The sequence below is a fragment of the Antechinus flavipes genome, chromosome 5, assembly GCF_016432865.1.
Source record: "Antechinus flavipes isolate AdamAnt ecotype Samford, QLD, Australia chromosome 5, AdamAnt_v2, whole genome shotgun sequence".
In the NCBI taxonomy this organism is placed as follows: domain Eukaryota; kingdom Metazoa; phylum Chordata; class Mammalia; order Dasyuromorphia; family Dasyuridae; genus Antechinus; species Antechinus flavipes.
In genome coordinates this window covers 284,945,972-284,967,771 of record NC_067402.1, presented here as the reverse complement: position 1 = coordinate 284,967,771, position 21,800 = coordinate 284,945,972, and the positions used below count along the sequence as shown (strand labels likewise).

At 45.5% G+C, this 21,800-nt stretch overlaps 1 protein-coding gene across 6 annotated transcripts; it reads right to left on the bottom strand.

Moving 5' to 3' along the window:
* Positions 1-869: 869 nt before the first annotated feature.
* Positions 870-20,264, bottom strand: KCTD17 (potassium channel tetramerization domain containing 17). 6 transcript variants are annotated; one of them, XM_051961766.1, is made up of 7 exons: positions 19,594-20,234; positions 16,758-16,866; positions 11,620-11,711; positions 9,735-9,830; positions 7,928-8,053; positions 4,086-4,206; positions 870-3,856 (listed from the first exon to the last, which is right to left on the bottom strand). In XM_051961766.1, exons 1-7 carry the CDS (start codon positions 20,059-20,061, stop codon positions 3,585-3,587), a joined length of 1,284 nt encoding a protein of 427 aa, XP_051817726.1. In that variant the 5' UTR covers positions 20,062-20,234; the 3' UTR covers positions 870-3,584. The 6 variants fall into 6 exon arrangements, 4 of the variants coding, with proteins under 4 accessions (XP_051817726.1, XP_051817727.1, XP_051817729.1 ...); XM_051961768.1 differs by having other exon boundaries at positions 3,687-3,851; positions 19,594-20,246; XR_007947692.1 differs by having other exon boundaries at positions 3,754-3,851; positions 4,019-4,206; positions 19,594-20,264.
* Between the last annotated feature and the right edge of the window lie 1,536 nt (positions 20,265-21,800).

The following is a 21,800-nucleotide window of genomic DNA, read 5'->3' as shown; positions in this document are numbered from 1 at the left end:
CCAGTGTTCTATCTTGCACACCATGCCAAAGCAGACCTGAGGGACTGAGAACAGTTTCTGGGACTTGCTAAGATATCTGAAATATGTGGCTCAACAGTGTTTCCTTGGCCATCTTTGGACTTCTTACCCTTGTTCTTCTGCTTAGCGACAAATCATCAAAGGAACAATCTTTTTAAAACACGGGAGGACCGAATGATTCCTAGTGCTGTGATCCATGGAAGGACCCCGTCCTGCTGAAGTTAGGTTAGTGCCCAGGCCACTGGACTTGTAGAATTGGACCTGTAGTTTCTCCTTCTTCCCCTGGAGGAAAAGGGTGGGTTCCATCAAGGTCAGGAGCCATGAGCCCAGACCACTGGACCTGTAGCCTCTCCCTCACCCCCTGAAGGAAAAGGGTAGGGTCCACCAAGATAAGGAGCCATGAGTCCAGACCACTGGGCTCAATGCCCAGAATTGGACCTATCACCTCTCCTCCTCCACCTGAAGGAACAGGGTTCCACCGGGAACAGGCTGATTCTCTCTATGGAATCAAGAATCATAAAATAGAAATCCAATGGAAAGAATCCCAGGTTTGTAACCAGAGCTTCCAATCCCAGCTCTCCCATTTTTTTCTGGTGTAAACATGGACAAGTCATTATGCTTTAAGCCTGGATTTCCCCAGTCATCCAATGAGAGGATTAGATCGCATCTGAGGTCTTAGTATAGATGGTGTCTAAGATCTGCAGTCTAACACCCTCATTGGGCAGAGGCAAAAAGCCAGAGAGAGGAAAGTTCCTCATGCAATATGGGAGATGGTATTTGAGTCCAAATACTCTCTTCTTACCCCAGCTTGATGTCTCCCCCAGGAGAAAAAGGGACTCAGAAACCTGAGGTTTCTATCAAGACTTTATTATTAAGGCTGCATCCAATACAGTTGTGAAGCCCACCGCCCAGTGCCCAGGATACAGGAGAACCTCTTCCTGAGATCACAGTTTCACCCATTCAGCCCCACGCTCCGATTCTGAGTCAGGATGAGGAGCCTCAGTTTACCCTCCTTCAGGCACACCCAAAGTTTGCTAACAGGGCCTTTTTTCTCCTAACTGGAACAATCTGACAGAGGGCAGTCACAGGAGAGAGAGGGGAGTATTGAAGACAGGACCAGAAAAAGGGTCGGCTTAACACATCGGTGGGTAACTGAACTCCACAAGGCTGGGTTCTGCGGAGGGCAACATGGTCCTCCCCCCATATTTCTATCAAAGGGCGCTACCATGAAAGTCGTGAGTCAAAGGGAGGGAAGAGGAGAACCCCAGAACAGATCTGCCTTTATTTCTGATGCTTGTCCCCCAAACCATGGGGGACAACGTCTTCCCACGGAGGCCAGAAACTCCACCGTTCCCGACCCATTCCTTGGAGTTAAATACTATCGTCTCCCTGAGCAATAATTTATTGGGGAAAAAAAGCCAGTCCCCTTGGAGCAGGTCATGAGAACAGCTTGCATCCATAGTTTTTCTGAGTATTTTCATATACCAGCTCATTCCCTCCTCACAACAGCCCTGTGAGGTAGGCAAGGCAAAGGTTAGCAGCTCCAGTTTACAGACAAGAAAACCGAAGGCCACAGGGGATGTTATTGAGCCCACCTCAGTGAGGCTTGTCTTCCCTGATGAGAGAAACAGAGGGAGTTGTGGGCCCTGGAAACCAAACACTATTTCCTCATTTTTTTCAGGGGAAGGGAGAAGGATCCCTGCCCTGGTGCCCGGGTATCTGCCCTCACTTGCCAAGGGGAATGTCATCACTGCTGAAATGTAAAAAAAAAAAAAAGCCCCTATCCCAGCCTGACCAACCAATGTGAATCTATTGTGACATCTGTGTTTTTGAGGGGAGAGGGCAACAGAGGGAGTGCTGGGAAGGGACGGATGGGGTTGGCGCGACTGCTAGGGTAATGGCTTTGGCCCAGAACTGCCACAGGCCACAGTACAAAAATAAAGATTTCAGAACAGAAAACAAAAATTCCCGGAAGATGATCAATGTTCTCACATCTGGGAGCCTCTGGCTTGTAACAGCTAAAAGATAAGAGGGGTTGGGAGATGGGATGGGGGAGGGACGGGGAGTGAGCAGGAGAGTGTATAGGAGGAAGGGCAGGGAGAAGGGTGCACAGGGGGCCAGGTTAGTGGTAGAGAATAGGAAATAGAAAGGGAGAGGGAGAGAGAGAGAGAAGAGAGCAGATAAGTCACATTCATTGTCTTGGAGAGGGGCTGCTATCAGGCTGAGGATGGAAATGTTGGGGAGATGGTGGGAAAGCTGGACTGGAGCCCATGAATTCCAGCCTCTGCCCCAAGAATGAAAGAATGAAAAGGCTGGAGGGTCGGTCACTAATCCCCTCCCCTCTATTCCCCCTCCCCTTCATGTTCCTTCCCCTTTGTCTCCTCCCCAACCCCAACCCCAAGCTTAGGCAGAAGGGGCTCTAGGGCCTGAGCCCAGGAAAACAACTTCCCTTCCAAGTCAGGGAGGGGAGAAAGCCCAGCTGGTTAGAGCTGGGAGGGAGCACTGAGTCCAATCCCTTTGCAGAAGGAGCTACTGAGTCCCCAAGGAAGAAGCCACTTGCCCACAATCAAACAGCTGGTCAATGTTCTGGTCAAGGGCAGGGACTCAAACACAAGTTCATCGCCTTTTCCACCCAGGCTTTAGGACCTCGTCTTCATTGTTTCCAAGGTCTCAGGCAGCCGGATCCGGAGAACCAGGCTGCCTAAATCCGTGACATTGGGCTGAGAACAGCCTGAGTCTGAGGAGACTGGATAAAGGATCTCATTCTCCCCGAGGCAGGATGTTCCAATGGGAGGCCCAATGCCAACCGCGACGAGAAGATGTGATGATGGTTTCTGGGAAGCTCCTGAGAGGAAAGCCTGGGGACCCCGGGCCACCGGGATTGTTGTAGGAGTTCTCTTCTCACCAATTTCCTCTCTCTTCTTTCTCCCTCTTATCGGGGTCCTGCCACGTGTGAGCAAGTTCTCTGTTCCCCCTCCCTCCACCACCCATCCCCACCTTCATTCTCCTCTCATAGCTTCGAACCCCAGATCACGATGGAGATGCACCAAGAAAAAAGAAAAAGTTTAAAAACCAGTCCCCCTCCCCAAAAATGCTTAGCTTCGAAGGTAAGCCCCCTTGCTCTCACATCCCCATCACTGCAGAGCTCCACACCAGGAACTGGGAGCTCTGCAGGAACGGAGCGGATGGGAGTCCCACAAATGGAGCCTGATGATCTGGGGAGGAGGAAGGTGGGGCCCCCTCGGGACCCAGGGGAGCAGGCCCTGGAGAGGGGAGCTGCCGGAGCAGTGCGGGGAGGAGGCACAATTCCTCTCTAGAAAGTGTGGAAGCAGCCAAAAGGAGGAAGGTTCTAGAGGGACAGAATCCAGAACTGGAAAGGGCTTTAGAGGTGATCTAGCTCAACCCAGTTATTGGACAGGTGAGGAAACGGAGACTCAAAGAGGGAAACAGACATGCCCGAATCCGTGGACTTTAGATTTGGAGGAGACCTTCTAGTCCAGCTCCTTTATTTTCTAGAGCTGAGATCTGAACCCAGGTCTCCCGACACCAAATCCCAGGCTTTGGGATTACACTGAGCTGCCATGGACATCGTTGAGGTTGGAAGAACCATGCCCTGGAGGGGCATTGATGGTGCTAGGGCCCCTCAGGAGGGGGGAGTAGGAAGAGAGGAAACAGGGGCAAGAGGTGAGAGGGAGGAAGCAGGGAGCAGATGAGATCCAGGAGGTGGCAGAAGTGGGTGAAGATGAGATGGACCCTTCAGGAGGAGGAAGAGGAGGAAGCGGAGGAAGATGAGACGGCGAGAAGGGGAGAGAATGAGCAGGATCCCGAGACAGCTGCACTGCAAAAAAAAGAAAAAGAAAAAAAGAAAAAAAAAGAAAAGGCAAAAAGAAGGGATGGTTATGACCGGCGCCCAGCAGCAGGGACTGAGCTGATGAGGGCTTGTACCCAGCACCCCCCGGCCCCCAGCACAGCTCGGCGGCTACCTCCGATGGACTCTCACCAGAAGGGAAAGGTGGCTTTACGCTCAGGCTTTTACTAAAATCATTTTCCTCAGGGGGTTGCTGCACCTTTCTCGTCCGAATCTGCCTCGGCTTCCACCTGCACCTCATCCACCTGCACCACCTCCTCCTCCACCTCCTCCTCCTCCTCCTCCTGCCGCTCTTCCTCCTCCAGCTCCTCCTCCGTGCTCTGTGTCCCGGCCGGACGGACCCAGGGAAGAAAGAGTGGAGATTCTTGAAATGTGGGCCAGCACGGCTCCCGAGGCTGGGGGCTGTGAGGGCTGTGGGAGCCCGCTAAGGCTCCGGGGTGGGGGGAGACGGGAGCATACCTGCCTCCGGTTCCCCCGCACCCAGCCCAGACTTGTGCAAGGAAATCCCTCAGGGGGAGAGAAAAGGGATTAGTCAGAGGGGATGAGAGGATCAGAGCTGAGAGGTCACCTAGCCAAACCCTCCCATTTGACAGAGGAGGAAACTGAGACAGAGAGAGGGCAAAGCACCCCAAATCTAAAGTGAGAAGGGACCCTAAGGGTCAACTAACCTAAACCACATGAGGAAACTGAGGCAGAGAAAGGTTAAAGATGATACCTAACATCAGAAGGGACCCTAAAGGTCATTCAGTCCAATTCTTTCATTTTACATATGGGGAAAATGAGGCATCAGATTGTAGAATCCTCATTTTTGAGATGGAAGGGACCTGGGTCTAGTCCAGGCCCCTTGTTTTTTGGGATTTGCCCACAGTCAGAGAGATGGGGAGAAAATGTCAGAGCTGGGATCGAGATCCGGCCTCCAAAACAATCACCTTAAGCATCCCTTCGGCCCATCTCAGAGTCAACTTGAAATAAAGGGCTCAGAGCTAGAAGGGACCTTCCAAGTCATCTGAGGAAGAGGAGAAGGACCAACAGATTCAGAACTCAGAGGAAATGGGCCTTGGGGATTGGAGAAAGTCAGGTCCATGGGAAAAAAGGTCCTTGAAATCCATGCCCCTGACCTCAAATCCAGGGCCCTCACCAAGACATCTCATCCTTTTATAACTTTCAAGGGAGGGAGCAGATGGGGGATTGTGGGTAAAGAACTGACTTCCAAGCCAGGAAGGTCTCTGGGTCCTACCTCGGAATCCTACTGGCTGTATGACCTTAAGCAAGTCATTTAATGCTCAGTGTCAGGTGATTCTCTAAGGAATATCATTCTCTATGAAGAATATAAGGAGAGTTCCTTAGTTAACACCAATGCAATAGTAGATCCATTAAAAATTTAGCCTCTAGATTTAATCGATTATATAAATATTATATGATTATATTTTATATAATTCTAATAATACACACCATAAATATTAAATGTATATAATGGCAATAATATATAAATAGCATAAGAATTATAATTTACATAATGTTGTTTAATCACTTTTTTAGTCACGTCTGATTCTTTATGATTTTATTTAGGATTTGCTTGGCAACGACATTGGAGTGATTTGCCATTTCCTTCTCCAATTTACAGATGAGGAAACTGAAGCAAACAATGTTGTGACTAGCCCAGAATCACACAGCTAGTAAGCGTCTGAATCCACATTTGAACTCAGGTCCAGCATTTTATCCATAATGCCATCTAGTTACCCCTATAGAATTATAATAATATATAAATAGTTTAATAATTAAAATTGTAATATATAAAATTATACTAACTTGTATGATTATTATAATGTGCTAACATTATAATGATAATATGATAAATTTGGGTTTATTAATAATAGCTAGCACTAAAAGAGAGCTTTAAGATTTGCTAAGTGCTTTACAAATATTATTTCATTTGATTCTCACAATAACTTTAGGAAGTAGGTGCCATTATTGTTGCAATTTTATAGATTAGGAAACTGAGATAAACAGTTTAGATGATGTGTCCAGGATCACAAATTAGTTAATAAATGTCTGAGTCTGGATTTGAATTCAGATCTCCCTGAGAGTTCCAAGGTTCTATTCACTGTCCCACATAACTTTCCCCTAGTACTTTAAAAATTATAGGGTTACACTAAAGACCCTAAGCAAGTCACTTAACCCCAATTGCTTCCAAAAAAAAAATTAGCTATGTGACATCAGACAAGTTACATCTTATCTCCGGGCCTCAGTTTCCTCATCTGTAAAATGAGGGGGTTAGATCAGATAAGATATTCTTAGCTCTTTTTTGTGTCATGGACTCATTTGACATCCCAGCAAAATTTATAGACTTTTTCTTAGAATAATGTTTTGAAATATATAAAACAAAATACCTAAGGTTGTAAAGAAATCCAAGTATACTGATATTTTAGTGTTGAAAATATTTTTAAAATTAAAATTTTTATTTTTAAATTAAGTTAAAATTTAAAAACAAATTAATAAATGATTTGATTTAATTAGTAAAAAAAAAATAAAAACAAATTCACAGACATCTGGACTAAATGGCCTCAGAGGTCTCTTCCAGCTCAAGATAATTCCCTTAGCCTTAATTTCCTCATTTTAAAAACGAGAGTCTGGGATAGTTGCCTTAGAGGGCCTGTAAGTTCAATGCTAGATGTAAACCCGTGATCCTCCATTCAGTCTTTGACAAATCTCCCCACTTTCCCCAAGGATGAGAAATTCACTCCATCACAAAACAGCCCAATCTACCTAAGGACAACTAACTTAGGGATTTCGATAAATTGTCAGCACGTACTCGCCAAGGCTTCAGGAACCACAGAGGACATTATTACAAAGGAGCATGGGAGAGATTACAGAAGGGGCAGACGGACAGACAAAAAGACCTCTACTCAATGGGAGACCAGGCTACCAACAGGGAGAGCACAGGCCAATTCCCTCCTATCAAAGCTCCTCTCCTTGCTAAAAGTCAATGCTTTAGACATGGGAGGGTCAGCCTGTCTTTGCCCTGACATTTATCAGCTGTTCAGCACCATCTCAACTCATCCTTAACATCCAGAGTTCTGACTCCCACTCAGGAATTCCGACAAATGATTTGGAATTCTATAACCTGAGCCTCTGGAATACCCCGAGCCCCAGTTTATGGAAGTTCCTAACCATCACGCAGAGGCTTCCAGAAAAAGTCAGCCGGCCTCTCGGGCTCAGCCTCTAAGGCTGGCTGGAGAGCCACACAAAAGTGACCCAGCAGAGAGGAGGAAGCTGTCTCCATCACATGAAGGAGGGCTGGCTTTCCCAAGGCAGATGCTCATGCTGGGATGAGGCAAAGGCATCCCCAGCCAGCCAGGACCTTCCCTGGGGTCCACTGAATGTCACTCAACCAGCAAGGGCTGCTTAGAAAGAGAAAAGACTCAATTATTCAGGTCCTAGCCGCCCGCTCCTGCCAGACACAGCCCCTTACCTAGAAAGTGGCCGTGATCTAAGACTAACTTTAGAGACTCTCAGCCATCAAACAGAACCAAAGGCTGCCAGAGACGGAAAGAAGCTTAGGGATCTAAAGTCCAATAAATAAACTAAGGCCCTGAGACTTAAAATGATTTGCTCACATTTGGGAGTTTGAAAGAGAAAGGGGACTAAAATCCAAATCTCCTGAGTGCTTACAGTCTTGGATTGAGAATAAGCTCATCTCTCTGTGGCTAAACTCTAGCACCATCATGTGTTGGGTTCCCCAAAGTCCCTTCCAGGTCTAAGCCCTAGAATCTAGGCCCATAAAAGGAGTCTACACTCACCACAATCACTGTAATACCTGTTCAAGCCTCAATCCAAGAGCTATCCTTGCTTGAGCCTGCTTACTTTACATGAGCTCACAGACAGGAGCACAGCGTGGGATGAGATGGCCATGACTATGGAAGGTAATGGATGCCAGAGCAGGGAGGGTGAAGACAGAAGAAACAGGAATGGTGGGCTAGGAGAAGGGGAAGGGAAGGAAAGACTCAGTGAGGCAGAATCAGCCTCTAAGTTGGGTCTCACCTTGGCTTTCCGGCTGGGCTCTGAACTCAGTCCATTGGGAGAGTTGTACAGCTCCTTGGAGACAACACACAGGAATTCTGCCTGGTCCTCATTCCCATAGTTATAAGAGGACCCAATGTTCACCAACTAGGAAGGAAGAGCATGGAAAAGTTTCAGATTACAACGACGACACTGGCCATGGATTCTAAAACATGCTGTCGTTTCCTTATCCCACACAATTCAGTCGGATCGGTAGTAGGAGTATCATTACACTCATTTTACAGACAAGGAAATGGAGAAACAGAGAGGTGACGTGATTTACCCAAACTCTTTGGCAAACAGCAGTGAAATCAGGATCGGAACTCACTTTTCCTGATTCCAATTCTAGCATTCCACATACTACACTAGTTTCTCCTTCCATAGCAAGCATGTGGATCAATCACTATTCTCTCTCTCTCTCTCTCTCTCTCTCTTTTTTTTTTTGGATAAAAACTTACTAAAGGCCTACTATGAACATCACACTGTGCTAGGCATTAAGGGGCATAAAAAAGTTTAGGCAAAAACTTGATAAAATATGTATTCCATGAGGGCAGGAACTGTTCCATTATTGAATTTTGGTCTTTGTATCACCAACAGTAATCTTTAACAATAGTCTTTTCTTCACAAAGGCACCTTCACAAGGCAAAAGAGCAAAGCCATCAATAGCTCCCAAGTGCTTCTTGGATAAAGAGCAAACTCCTTAGCACGGCATTGAAAGTTCTCTGAAACCTGGTTTCAATTCACCTTTCCTTCACAAACCCTAAATTCCAGTCCAATGGTATGATGAGCTTTTTCTTTGTCTCCTCTTACCCTATGCCACATTTAGATGAGCCAACCTTGCCCGATTCCAACAAAAGTCCTTACTTTATCCAGATTAAACTCTTTTTTTTTAAATTGGGCTCGCCATCTTTCAAGAATCTTTTATTGATCAAGGATGCACAGAAGCAGCTACACCCAAAGAAAGAACACTGGGAAATAAATATAAACTGCCTAAGCATTTTTGTTTTTCTTCCTGGATTATTTCTACCTTCTGAATCCAATTCTCCCTGTACAACAAGAGAACTGTTTGGTTCTGCACATATATATTGTATTTAGGATATACTGTAACCTATTTAACATGTATAGGACTGCTTGCCATCTGGAGGAAGAATGGGTGGAGGGAGGGAAGGAAAAAATCGGAACAGAAGTGAGTACAAGGGATAATGCTGTCAAAAATTACCCTGGCATGGGTTCTGTCAATAAAAAGTTATTTTAAAAAAATGAAAAAAAAAAGAGAAGTAAGCTTTTCTTCTTCATAATCTTTATAACACTTCTTCTATGCTATGCTTTATCATACTCTACTTTCTATCATATATCTGTCCATCTCTCTCCATCTATCCATTCATCGTTCCACTCATCCTTTCTACATATCTATATAGCCATCTATCATTCATCCATCCATCGATATATCTCTCTATTCATCTATCATCTATATATCTATCCATTCATCTATCTATCCACTCATCTATCACCTATATATCTAGTCAGGCAGCCTTCTGTTTATCTATCTATCTATCTATCTATCTATCTGTCTGTCTGTCTGTCTATCTTATCCATCTATCATCTATCTATCTATCTTATCCATCTATCCATCATCTATCCATCATCTATCTAATCTCTCTCATATTCCCAGAGTCAATTGTAATCTCTGTGACAGTAGCTCTAAGCCTTTCTGTCCAATACCTACAAAAACACGTCCCACCCATCACCTACCTCCATTTTGCTACGCTCCTCCCCAGCCCTGCTGTACCTGCTCAAACCTCCAGCCATCAGACATCGTGGAGACCATCTGAGTGAGTTCTTCCTCTTGACATTGCAGTACTCGGTACACATGCTTAGGAGGCACCTGGGGGAGAGAAGAAGGAGATGTGAATGATTTGTAGGATAGGACAGAGATAGAGAGTGACAGCCATTTCTAGGGAAAGAAGGAGAACATGGAGTGAGATGACACAATGCAAGGGGGAAGATAGTAAATTTGGAGAAGGTTCAAATCTACTTGTTACCTATGTGACCTGAGTGACCCTGAGCAAATCATTGACCTCTGAATCTCAGTTTCCTTATCTGTAAAATAAGAGGATTGGACTAAATGACCTCAGAGAGCCTTTCTACCTCCCACTCTGTGCTCCTATAAATCTATAAATAATTTTGTAATGCCTGCACTACAGATGTGTCATGAGGCTGATGTGAGATTATATATGTATAAGCACTTTGCAAATCTCAAAGCACTAAGTAAATGTTAGTTATTATTGGTGCCATCATCAACATAATCAGCTTTCTTTTTATCTTATTCTGTGTGGCAGCTGGCTCATTGTTCCCATTTTTCTGATGAGAAAGCCGAGGTCCAGAGAGGGCAGCAATCTGCCAAAAATCATAGAGCCCAAGATCCTGGCTGTGGCAGGATGTGAGCTTTAGTCTCCTGACTCTCATTCCAGAATCCATAAGAGGAATTTTGGAGGTTGCTCTAGCTGCTCCCTCTTTACTTCCAAAGCATATGGTCCCATCTAGGATGGGCAGGAATTTTTGTCTTCTTATCCTCATGGCTCAAATCAAGCTGAGCAAAGGTATCTACTGTTTTATTTTCATAAGTACGTTGCCTATGAGGTAGGGAGAGATTAGAGTAACTCCTCTTAACCCAAAGCCTCCCTCTCTAATTATTTCCTATTTTTCCTGTATATATCTGTATATATCCTGTATGCATGTTGTCTCCCCCATTAGACTGTAAGGTCTTTGAGGTCAAGGACTGTTTTTTGACTCTTTTTATAGTTCTAATGCTTAGCTCAGTAGGCATACAGCAGATATTCAATAAATGTCTATTGATTAACTGTTGTCTCCCTCATTTGATTGTAAGTTCCTTGAGGTCGGGGATTAATTTTTGCCTCTTTTTGTAGCTTTAGTGCTTAGCTCAGTACCTAGCATACAATAGGCATTTAATAAATGTCTATTGATTGACTATTGTCTCCCTCATTTGATTGGAAGCTCCTTGAAGTCAAGGACTATTTTTTGCTTCTTTTTGTAGCTCTAGTGCTTAGCTTGATACCTGGCAAACAATAGGCATTTAATAAATATCTACTGATTGACTATTTTTTCCCTAGTAATTTATAACTTCCTTGAGAGTAAAGACTGTCTTTTGTACCCATAGTCCCTGGCACACAGTATGTGCTTAATATTGATCATTTAATAGACAAGCTCCACCTAGGGGATCTGAAGCTCCAAAAGGAGCAGGGTCTATACCCATCCAATAGGTGAAAGTCATTAGGGCTGGATCTGAGCCTGATTTTCTGGCTCCCAAGCCAAGAGCTTTCTGTATTCTAGAAATCTGGCAGCTCTGAATATCCCAAGGACATCCCATTAAAGGCTGGATTTTCATCCCAAGGACAGACGACATCAACATTTTGATAGGAATAAAACACAGTAGAGAGAGAGAGAGAGAGAGAGAGAGACAGAGAGACAGAGAGAGACAGAGAGACAGACAGAGACAGAGACAGAGAGACAGAGACAGAAAGACAAAGAGAGAGACAGAGACAGAGACAGAGATAGAGAAAGAGAGACAGAAAGAGAGAGAGAGAGAAGAGAGAGAGAGAGAGAGAGAGAGTGCTCTCAACTCCCTTTGTCTTCTATTTCTTCCCTTGACTTACCTGAGTCACTGTGTAGTCCTTCTCCTCCAGCCGGTCTTTGATGATGCGAATCAAGGGGCCGATGTTATAGAATTCTGCTTCCTCCAAGACTCCTAGAAGGAGAGATGAGTGTAATCAGTGATTGACATCCCAATTCTCCTCCCCAGGAGTGGTCTCCCTTCTTCCTAGCCCAGACTCCTGCCTCAATTTCTCTCCTGGAGTATGGGATAGGAGTCTAGGAACTTGGGGTTCCCTATTCCTCATAACTTCCAGGTGCAGTGAAAAGGGAGCTTGAGGAGGCCAGAGTTGGAATCTGGGATCAGTTACTTAATAGTTGTATGATTTTGGGAAAGTCACAACTTTTCTGGGTCACAGCTCTAAAATGAGCAGTATATGATTTCAGAAAAGCCTGGAAAGACTTATATGAACTGATGCTGAGTGACGTGAGCAGAACCAAGAAAACTTTGTACACAGCAACAACAAGATTACGCGTGATGGACTTGGCTCTTCTCACCAATAGGTGATTCCAATAAATGCCCTCTGTATCTAGAGAACTAAGGAGACTGAATATGGATAGAAGTATAGTATTTCCACCTTTATCATTTGTTTGTTTGTTTGTTTTTTCTTTCTCGTGTTTTTTTTCCCTTTTGGTCTTATTTTTCTTACATAACATGAGAAATCTGGAAATGTGTTTAAAATAATTACACATTTTATAATTTTAGGGATGGAGGAAGCAAGGGAGGAAGGGAAAAAATTTGGAACACAAAGTCTTACAATAATGAATGTTGAAAACTATCTTTACATAATAAAATCCTGTTGAAATCTTTAAAAATAAATAAAATGAGCAGTATAGATTAAATGAATCTAGGCCAGCTTGTGGTGCCATAGTGCAGTGAGCACTAAACCTGGAGTGAGGAAGACTCAACTTATCTTCCTGAATTCAAATCCAGCCTCAGATACTTACTAGCTGTGTGACCCTGGTCAAGTCACTTAACCTTGTTTGCCTCAGTTTCCTTCTCTATAAAATGAGTTAGAGAAAGAAATGACAAACCACTGCAGTATCTTTGCCAAAAAAGAAGAAGAAGAAGAAGAAGAAGAAGAAGAAGAAGAAGAGGCCAAATGGGGTCACAGATAATCGAGCACAATTGAATTATCTCTCAGTCTCCAGACTTTAAATCTATGACCCAAAATTTATGAGCAAAATCCTAATTCTGCCTGTGTGACTTTGAAGAAGTTACTCCCTTTCCTGGGCCTCAGTTTCCCCATGTGTAAAATGAAAGAATTAAAACAGATTATCTCTAAAGTTCTTTCTATCTCCAAATAGATGATCCCATGCTGCTTTCTAGATAATGTCCATTATCTATGGAAATATGTTTTGTATGATTTCACCTAAATAACGTAAACAAAGTTGTGTACCACTTTAGGAAGAGGGGAAGCAGAGAGAACTCAAAAATATTTAAATGAATATTTAAAATTGTCTTTACATATAGTTGAAAAGAATATTTTTTTTAAAATAGAGTTAATTATCTTTTTAAATGTATTTGTCTGGTTGTTAACTGGGGTTAAGTGACTTGCCCAGGGTCATACAGCTAAAAAGTGTTAAGTGAGACCAAATTTGAACTCAGATCCTCCTGACTTCAGAGCTGGTGCTCTATCCACTGTGCCACCTAGCTGCCCCTGGAATATTTTTTTTAAATAAAGAAAATAAAATATATAGGATTACAAAGGAAACTAAGTATACAAGAATATAGTTATTCAAACTGTATGGATATATATACGTATATTGTATTTAACATATACTTTATACTATTTATTTTATTTTATGTATTTATCCTATTTAACATATATTTAATATGTATTGCTATCAACCTGTTATCTGGAGGAGCTAGTGGGGGGAAGGAGGGGAAAAATGGGAACAAACGGTCTTGCAATTGTCAATGCTGAAAAATTACCCATGCATTTATCTTGTAAATAAAAAGCTATAATAAAAAAAAAATGACTTGGAAAAGGAAATGGCAAATATATATATATATATAGTTATTCGGATATCTGGGGTTTTTTGGTTTTTAAAGTTTACGGACCCCAGGTTAAGAATCCTTACTCTACAGTCAGGGAAATCTGCATTCAAATTCCCCATCAGACATTTACTAGCTGTGTGACTTTGAGTAAGTCAGCTCTTGTCTGTTTAACTTCAGTTTCCTCCTTAGTGAATCAGAGGGAGGTAGATTTAATGGCCTCTCTGCATTTCTTTTCAGCCCTAGCTTCTGAGGTCCTTGGATAAATCACATTTCTGTGATGCTTTTTTAACTCCACATACATACACACACACAATGAGGTTGGCAGTGCAAAAATTATCCCCATTTCACAGATAAGGAAAATGAGGGTCAGACAAATGAAGGGACAAATGGGAGATTTTTCAACTAGTAGGGTGGAAGGCCCAAATACAGAATCTCAGCACTAGTAGGGATGCTCAAGTTCAATCAGCTCATTTCAAAACTGAATAGGAACTTCTTAACAATGTCTTGGACAAGTGGTCACCGGCTCCCTCTTCAAAGCTCCTGAGTGTTAAGAGATAAGGATTCTCTCTACCTCCAGCACTGAAGCCCCACCTTCTCAGTCGTGGGCGTGGCTCATCAACAGTACTTCCTTCCTCCTCAGGGAAGGAGTCCCCAGTGGTTCTCCCAGCAATAAGGAGCCTGGGGACTGCCCTAGGCAACTGCCCTTGGGACCTGGAGCACGTAAACAGAGGCTGGCACTGCAAGATATCATTTGCATCTCTTTCCTCTGGGATTAGTGTCCGGGACCTCAAAACTCCCTCACAGGTGCCTGCCTGCGTGCAAGAGAGACAGAGACAGAGACAGAAAGAGAAAGGCAAAGAAACAGATGTATGGGATAAATGGGTGAAGAGAAAGAGAGACAGAGTCAGAGCGAAAGACAGAGAGAGAAAGAGACAAGAAGACACAAAGACAGGGAGAGAGAAAGAAATAGATATACGGGATAAACTGAATAAAGAGAAAGACAAAGTCAGAAAAGAAAAAGAAAGAGACAGAAAAAGAGAGACAGGTAGACAAAAAGAGAGAGAGACAGAGAAGGAGACAGAGAGAAAGACAAACAGATATATTAGATAAACTGAGTGAAGATACAGAGACAGTCAGAGAAAAGACAGAAAAAGAGACAATTAGACATAGACAAAGACAGAGAGAAAGAAATAGATGTATGGGATAAACTGAATGGGTTAAGATGAAGAGAAAGAAAGAGAGAGACAGAGTCAGAGAGAAAGATGAAAAGAGAGACAGAAAAAGAGAGAAGGTAGAGACAGAGAAAGAGACAGAAAGACAGATAGATGTATGGGATAAACTAATGGAAGAGAAAGAGAGAAACAGAGAAAGACAGAGACAGGTAGACACATGGAGAGAAAGAGAAAGAGAGAGAGAGAGAGAGAGAGAAAGGCACAGAAAGAGATAGAAATAGACACAGAAAAAGACAAAGAGAGAAGCAGAAAAAGAGACAGACACAGAGACAGAAAGAGAAAGAGAGAAGAATAGAGACAGAGACAGATGGAGAGAAAGAGAGGGAAAGACTGTGTGTGTGTGTGTATGTGTGTGTGTGTGTGTGTGTGTGTGTGTGTGTGTGTGTGTGTGTTTCCTGAGGACTAGGAAACAATCACAAGATTTTAAATCTAGAGCCTTAGAAACCAATGTGTCTAATCTTCTCATTTTACAGAGAAGGAAACTGAGGTCCAGAGATGGAAAGTAATTTCATAGAATCATAGCAGTAGAATTGAAAGAGACCTTAGTGGTCCTCTAGTCCAACATCCCATTTTTACAGATGAGGAGACTAAGGACTGAGGAAGGTAAGGATTTGACTAGAGTGACCAAATAGTCCTCCCTCCCTCTGCAGAACTAGTATTCTTTCATGGGTACCTTGATGAGGTGAGGGGCCCAGTAGGTGCTGAACTGCTAGTCATTGTGCTCTGTGAGGAGAGGGGCTCTGATCCAATTCCACCCTCAAACATCACTGTTTATACTGGGTGTGGGCACCTAGTCCCTGTCCATAAGGAATATAATATCTAGTTGGGGAAGGGCCCATTTAGCCAAATGACCTGGGTAGGCAGGAGGGGGGGAAGGGAAGGGAAGGGAGGGTGTCAATCACTGCCCCACCCCAGGATTCAAATCAATCCCTAAACCAACAGAGAACCTGAAGCCTGAGGAGAGAGAGGGAAATCTTCCACTACAACCATGGGAGCCGGGTTCCCTGACCAGGGTAGCCTCTTCCAGATTCCAGATCCATCAGCTGCCCTCCCAGGAAGCCGGCAAAGAAGCTGTCTGGCCAAGCCCAAGCTCCCAGGCCTCTAGGACATCTGTCTCTGTCCCTGGGCTCTCATACAGCCCGTTCCCCAGACAGTGCCAGGCCACGCCGGGCCCTAGGGCTTCTGGGAGTGCAGTCACTGCTGACGGAAGTGGAGAACAAGACTAGACCCAGGCTTCCTCTGAGATCCCCAGGCTCCCCGGGGATTTAAAGCTAGAAAGGCCTTCAAGATCATTTCCGACAGATCAGAATGGACAGGTGAAGGGAAAGGGCACTCTGGTGTCTGAGGACCCAGGTTCAAATCTCACTCCTATCTATTCCTAAATCAAATCATTTAACCTCCATAAGCTTCAGTTACCGTACCAATAACAGGAGGCAGTTGAACCAGAGGACTTGGGAGGGCCAAGACCCTTTAAGGTCCGGAGCTAGGATCCTGAAATCAGACCAGAGAGGTTTGCCCAGAGTAGCAATACCAGCCTTTGCACACTTAACCATTCTAGGGGATGATGGGCTGCCAAAGGTTCTAGCAGGTGGTGGGATGAGGAGGCACTAAATTTAGGGGGCACAGAGGATGCTTGTAATTTTCTGGGGAGTTGTTGCACTTCCCTTTTCCCACAGTAATTTTCCGGGGTCTCTCACTGTCCCCCACAAGTCAATGTTCCATCTTCTACTCAAGTTAAACTGCCTTTCGTTCCACTTGTCCAAGGTGATGTGTTTGCACGCCGGGGCACAGAAATTCCCAGTTACAGCTCTGAGATCTCTAGGCCAATCGATACAGCCGTGGCGCAGGAGCAAGTATTTATGGGTGGAAACCGAAAATAGGAAGTGATTCTGGGCGGCTGGAAACTTACCCTCTTCAGCCATATCCTTGTCCAAAACAAGCTTGCCATGACGAAGGAAATTCAGGATGGGGCCAAAGTAAGTGGGATCCCGGTCTATGAGATATGCTCCTGTTTCATCCTAAGGGCCAGAAAGAAGCAATGAGGAAATAACTGGCCTCCCTCCCACCTCCATGATTCTCCAGCTCCTTGTGACCCCTATTTAAATGCTACTTTAAACATGACATAACTGTGGGCATACACAAGCACATATATACACATGCACGCGCACAGACACACACACACAAACTGCAATGAGAAGAACATACGATTCGGAGTCGTATTCAATCCTTACTCCTCTCTGGTTTGTCTATCACATGGAGAATCTGGGCTAGATCATTTCTAAAGTCCTTATCAGATCCTGGGGCATCAGGAACCATCTCTTAATAGTTTCTATCTTAGGTCACTGCACAAAGCCTGCTTCAGTTTCCCATCTGTAAAGTCCAGTCACCAAGCATTTTTATTTATTTATTTATTCATTTATTTATTTGTTGTGGCTGAGGCATTTAGGATTAAGTGACTTGCCCAGGGTCACACAGCCAGGAAGTGTTAAGTGTCTGAGGTTAGATCTGAATTCAGCTCCTCCTGACTTCAGGGCTGGTGCTCTATCCACTGCACCACTGCCCCATCAAGCATTTTTTAAATCCCTTTTATGTGCCAGGCAATGTGCTGAATGCTGGGGATACGAAGAAAGGCAAAAGACAAACTATCCTCAGGAAGCTTACGATCCAGTGGGGGTGACAACAGGCTAACATTGACATACAAATAAGCTCTAGACAGACGGGACAAGGTGGAGACGATCCTGAGGAAAAAGGCTGCCCAGAAAAGCTCAGGGAAGTCAGAGGGTAGAGGCCGGAAGACAGAGCATTTCAGATGTGGGGGACAGCCAGAGTGTCCAGGAGTCTTTTTTTGGATTGCACGGTGGGGAGAAAAGTGAGAAGAATGGAAAGATGGGAAAGGCCCCATCAGGAAGGACTCTAAAAGTCAAACAGAGGTTTTGATATTTGATCCTGAAAATAATAGGGAGCCACTGCAAATTACTGATTGGAGGGAGGGGTGCTTGGTCAGACCTAGACCTCAGGAAGATCAATTTGACAGCTGAATGGAGGACAGACTGCAGTGGGGAGACACTTGAGACTGACACCACGCAGCAGGCTACTCCCGTGGTCCAGAAGTGGGGTGATGGGGGCCTAGACTAGGATGGTATCAAAGTAGAGAAGCAGGTCGATAGGAGAGCGAGGAGCCTAGAATGACATTTTCCCAGGGAGGCTCAGGAAAAGTATAAGCATTGGAACTAGGGCCTTGGAAAGACCTAATTCATTGAGTCCTGATTTTACAGATGAAGGAAATTGAAGCTCAGGAAGTGACCGGACTAAAACCACACAGTACATGGAAGAGATTCAACCCATTGCCCTTTTCCATTAATCCATAATAATTCCCACAGGGGAGACGACTGCCTGATCTCCTGTATTGGTATAGCTTTCCTTCGCTTACCTCCATATTCCTTATTTCTAAGGAGTCCCAAGGTGGAGATACAGGAGGGATTAATGCAGGCTATTTAAGCTTTAATTAAAGCTTAAAACCACAGTAAGACTTCTGAGACATCCCGTATTTCCATTTCACAGAGGAGGAAACAGAAAAGTGGAGATTTGAGTCAGTTGCCCAAGGTCACAGCCATGATCATCTGCTGCTCCTGGCCCAAGGCCCAGAAGGAGCTCCTCCTGGCCCAAGGTTCTTTCCCCCTGTCCCCCCCTTATGACAGATGGGGCTCCAAATGGCTGGCTCTGCTCCTAAATAATCTATGGAATCTTGGGCAAGTCCTCAGCCCCTGGAGAACTCAGTTTCCACTTCTGTAAAACTAAAAATGGTAGATGGAACAGATAATGGGATCCAGAACTGGAAGGGATCACCGAGTGTAATCCTTTCCAGGGAAGGTGAGATCCTGACAGATTGAAGTGACTTCAACGACCGCAGTAAACTTCCGAATTTGAATTCTGAGCTTCCCCTTTTTCTCCCCTTCCCCCCAGTCAGCTCCGGAGTGAGTGCGGATCCCTTCCCAGCTCTGATCCCATTGCTGAAGTTTTTTTTTACTCCATCTTTTGCCCATGATCTCCTGTAGCAGCTCTGGCCCAGGATCCCTCCACCTCCGCATCCCTCCCCGCTGCAGAAACTGGGGAGAACCGATCTCAGCCATTTGCGAGTTGGTGGGTGGACGGGGAAGGCCAGAAAGGGACCAATCCCCCCCTTCTCACACACACACACACACACACACACACACACACACACACACACACACACACGCTTTCTCTCTCAGTACCTCCCCCTCCCCAACCGCTCTGGGGGAGCGGGAAAGATTGGGGGTGGAGGATGGAGGGGGCTTTTGATGGAGAGAGGAAAGAAGGCAGGAAACAGCTTGGAGAGGAATGAGCTGCTTTCTCCCAAATGGTTTGGGGCCTCCTGCCAGCGACAGGGTTGCCATGGAGACGGAAATAGCATGCCGCTCCCCCACCCCCACCCCCACTCCTGCCCCCAGCCCTGCTTTCCCAATGATTCCCCGCCTCCGGTTTCTCGGGAAAAGGAAGGGAGGAAGGGGTTTGTTATTGTCCTGGCTCGGGAGGTGGGTGTAAAGGGAAGCAGGGGGGTTCCCAGCTGTGGACCTCGGGGGCAGAAAGGAGGCGCCCCCTCCCTCCCGAACACACACACACACACACACACACACACACACACAAGTTCTCCCCGGCACACTCCCGGAGGCGCGCCCCCACCGAGAGCAGCGCCCAGACCCGCAGCCCGGCTGGCCCAGCCTTACCCGGTCAGACTGCAGCTCCTCCCCCTGGCACAGCCGGCTCAGGAAGGACTTCTGCTCGCGGCACAGCGTCTGCCGGGTGGTCAGGAAGATCGTGCCCCCCACGTTGAGCCTGACCCACTTGCCCCAGCTGCCCGGGGCCCGGGCCGCGGTTCCCCCGAGGCCCGGCCCGGTCGGAGGCACAGCGGGCGGCGCGTGGGGGCCCCGGTCCCGCTCAGCCGCCTGCACTTCCCCACCCGCTTCCATCCTCATCTCTCTGCCCTCCTCTTCTGCATCCCTCCCCCTGCAGCCCAAGTGGAGGAGGCCTGGGCAGGTGTTGGGCGCTGGAGGATGCTGGGAGCTGTAGTTTGCTGGAGGCGCAAAGCGGAGGGTGCTGGATTGGCTGGGCCTGAGGGGAGGTGGGGGCGGGGAGTGCGGTGAGGAGGGATGCTCAAGGGGACCTCTACTCTGCCGTGCCCTCCGGGGCCTCATTCAGTTCTGCCCATGATAGGGCCAGGGGGTCACGCCCTCCTCTTGGGCATTCCGGCCTGTGATGGGCACACGCCAGCCAATTCCCCATCTCACCCCAGGCTCAAGGTCAAACTTACATTGAAGCCTTGAAGTCTTCCCTAAAGAATAAACCTCTCCCCAAAAAAATAAATAAATAAAATTGCCCAAGAACTATCCCTTTACATCCGTCCTCCCACCTAATTTAGTAATCTGCCCTTTAGTTTCATCATTCTCTAAAAAACCAAAAAAATCCACATTACATCAGTGGAATCAGTGGAATTTTTTTATTTGGCTGAAACGTGGCTCCTCGCCTCTTACTGAGCGGGCAACAAATCACCTTCAGGCCATTCCAGGGAACGGGAAGATGGAGTCCTGGGCTTCTGTGCCAGGCGGCTCCTGGCAAGTCGAGGCGAAGATGAAATCATACAGCTGGAAAGGACACTGTAGACGCAATCAAAGATGATAAAACGTTCAAGCTGGCAGGAGCCTCAGGATAGAGAATGTTAGAGCTGGGATTCACTGGAGAATAAAGATGTTAGAACATAAAATGCAGAACGGTACTCCCCGCAGGGACCGTTACATCATGGACTATGGACTGGTACCGGGGATCTTAGAACGCTGCATGGAACAACTTGAAACAATGTTATATATAGGAAAAAAAAACCTTAGAACACAGAATGTCACAGCCGGGAGAAATGTTAGAAGAGAGGATGTTTTAAAAGATGGAAAAAAATAGTCTCAGACCCAGGAGAGATCTAATGATGTTGTTGTTCGGCCTTCGTTTTTGAAGAGAACCGATGATACCACAGGTGATGTTTTGACTCGGGGGTTGGATTTCATAGGCTGACAGTTTTTCAAAATTCTCCCTCATTTAAATTCAATCCGTGCACAGGTCAAGTGAGTTAAGCGAAGCAGTTTCCCAAAGTCAACAGCCTGGCTCTTTGGAATCATCCAGGTCTAGTGGCAGGCCGAAGGTCAAGAGGATTGTGAATGGCTTAAGATGCAGACCCTGGTATCTCCCATGTCTTATTAAGCTCTAAGCACTTCACGGTGTCTTCCAAAAAAGGAAGAGGCTAGCTGGCTGCCCTCACTGAGTACAATTCAAAAGTTACCGAACCAGCAGTCTCAGTTACTGAGACAGGAAACACAGTACCATAAGACTGGAGAAATGAGAAAGACAGACAGGCAGGAGACAGAGACAGAGACAGAGACAGAGACAAAGAAAGACGGAGAGTCAGAGAGAGAGAGAGAGAGAGAGAGAGAGAGACAGAGACTCAAGAGTGTTTTAAACATGTTACTCTTGGAAGGAATGTAACATAAGACAGAACAAAAAGTCAGAGGTGGGAGGCATTTTTAAAGAGGAGATGTTCTAATGAAATACTACATATACAGAAGAGACCTTTGAACATAGAATTTTATAGTTGTTTTTTAGTTTGGAGGGTTGGTTTTTTCCCCACAGAACCAGCAGATACAATTGCTGAGATTGTATCAGAGACTTTTAGCCGATTGTAGAGGACTAGAGTACCATAGGACTGGAGAAATATGAGAGAGAGACAGAGATAGAGACAGAGACACAGAAACACAGACAGAAACAGAGACAGAGAGACAGACAGAGACACAGAGAAACAGAGACAGACAGAAACAGAGACACAGAGACAGAGTGTTTTAAACATGTTACTATCAGAAGGAACTTAGAATATAAGACATAGATGGAGAGACTT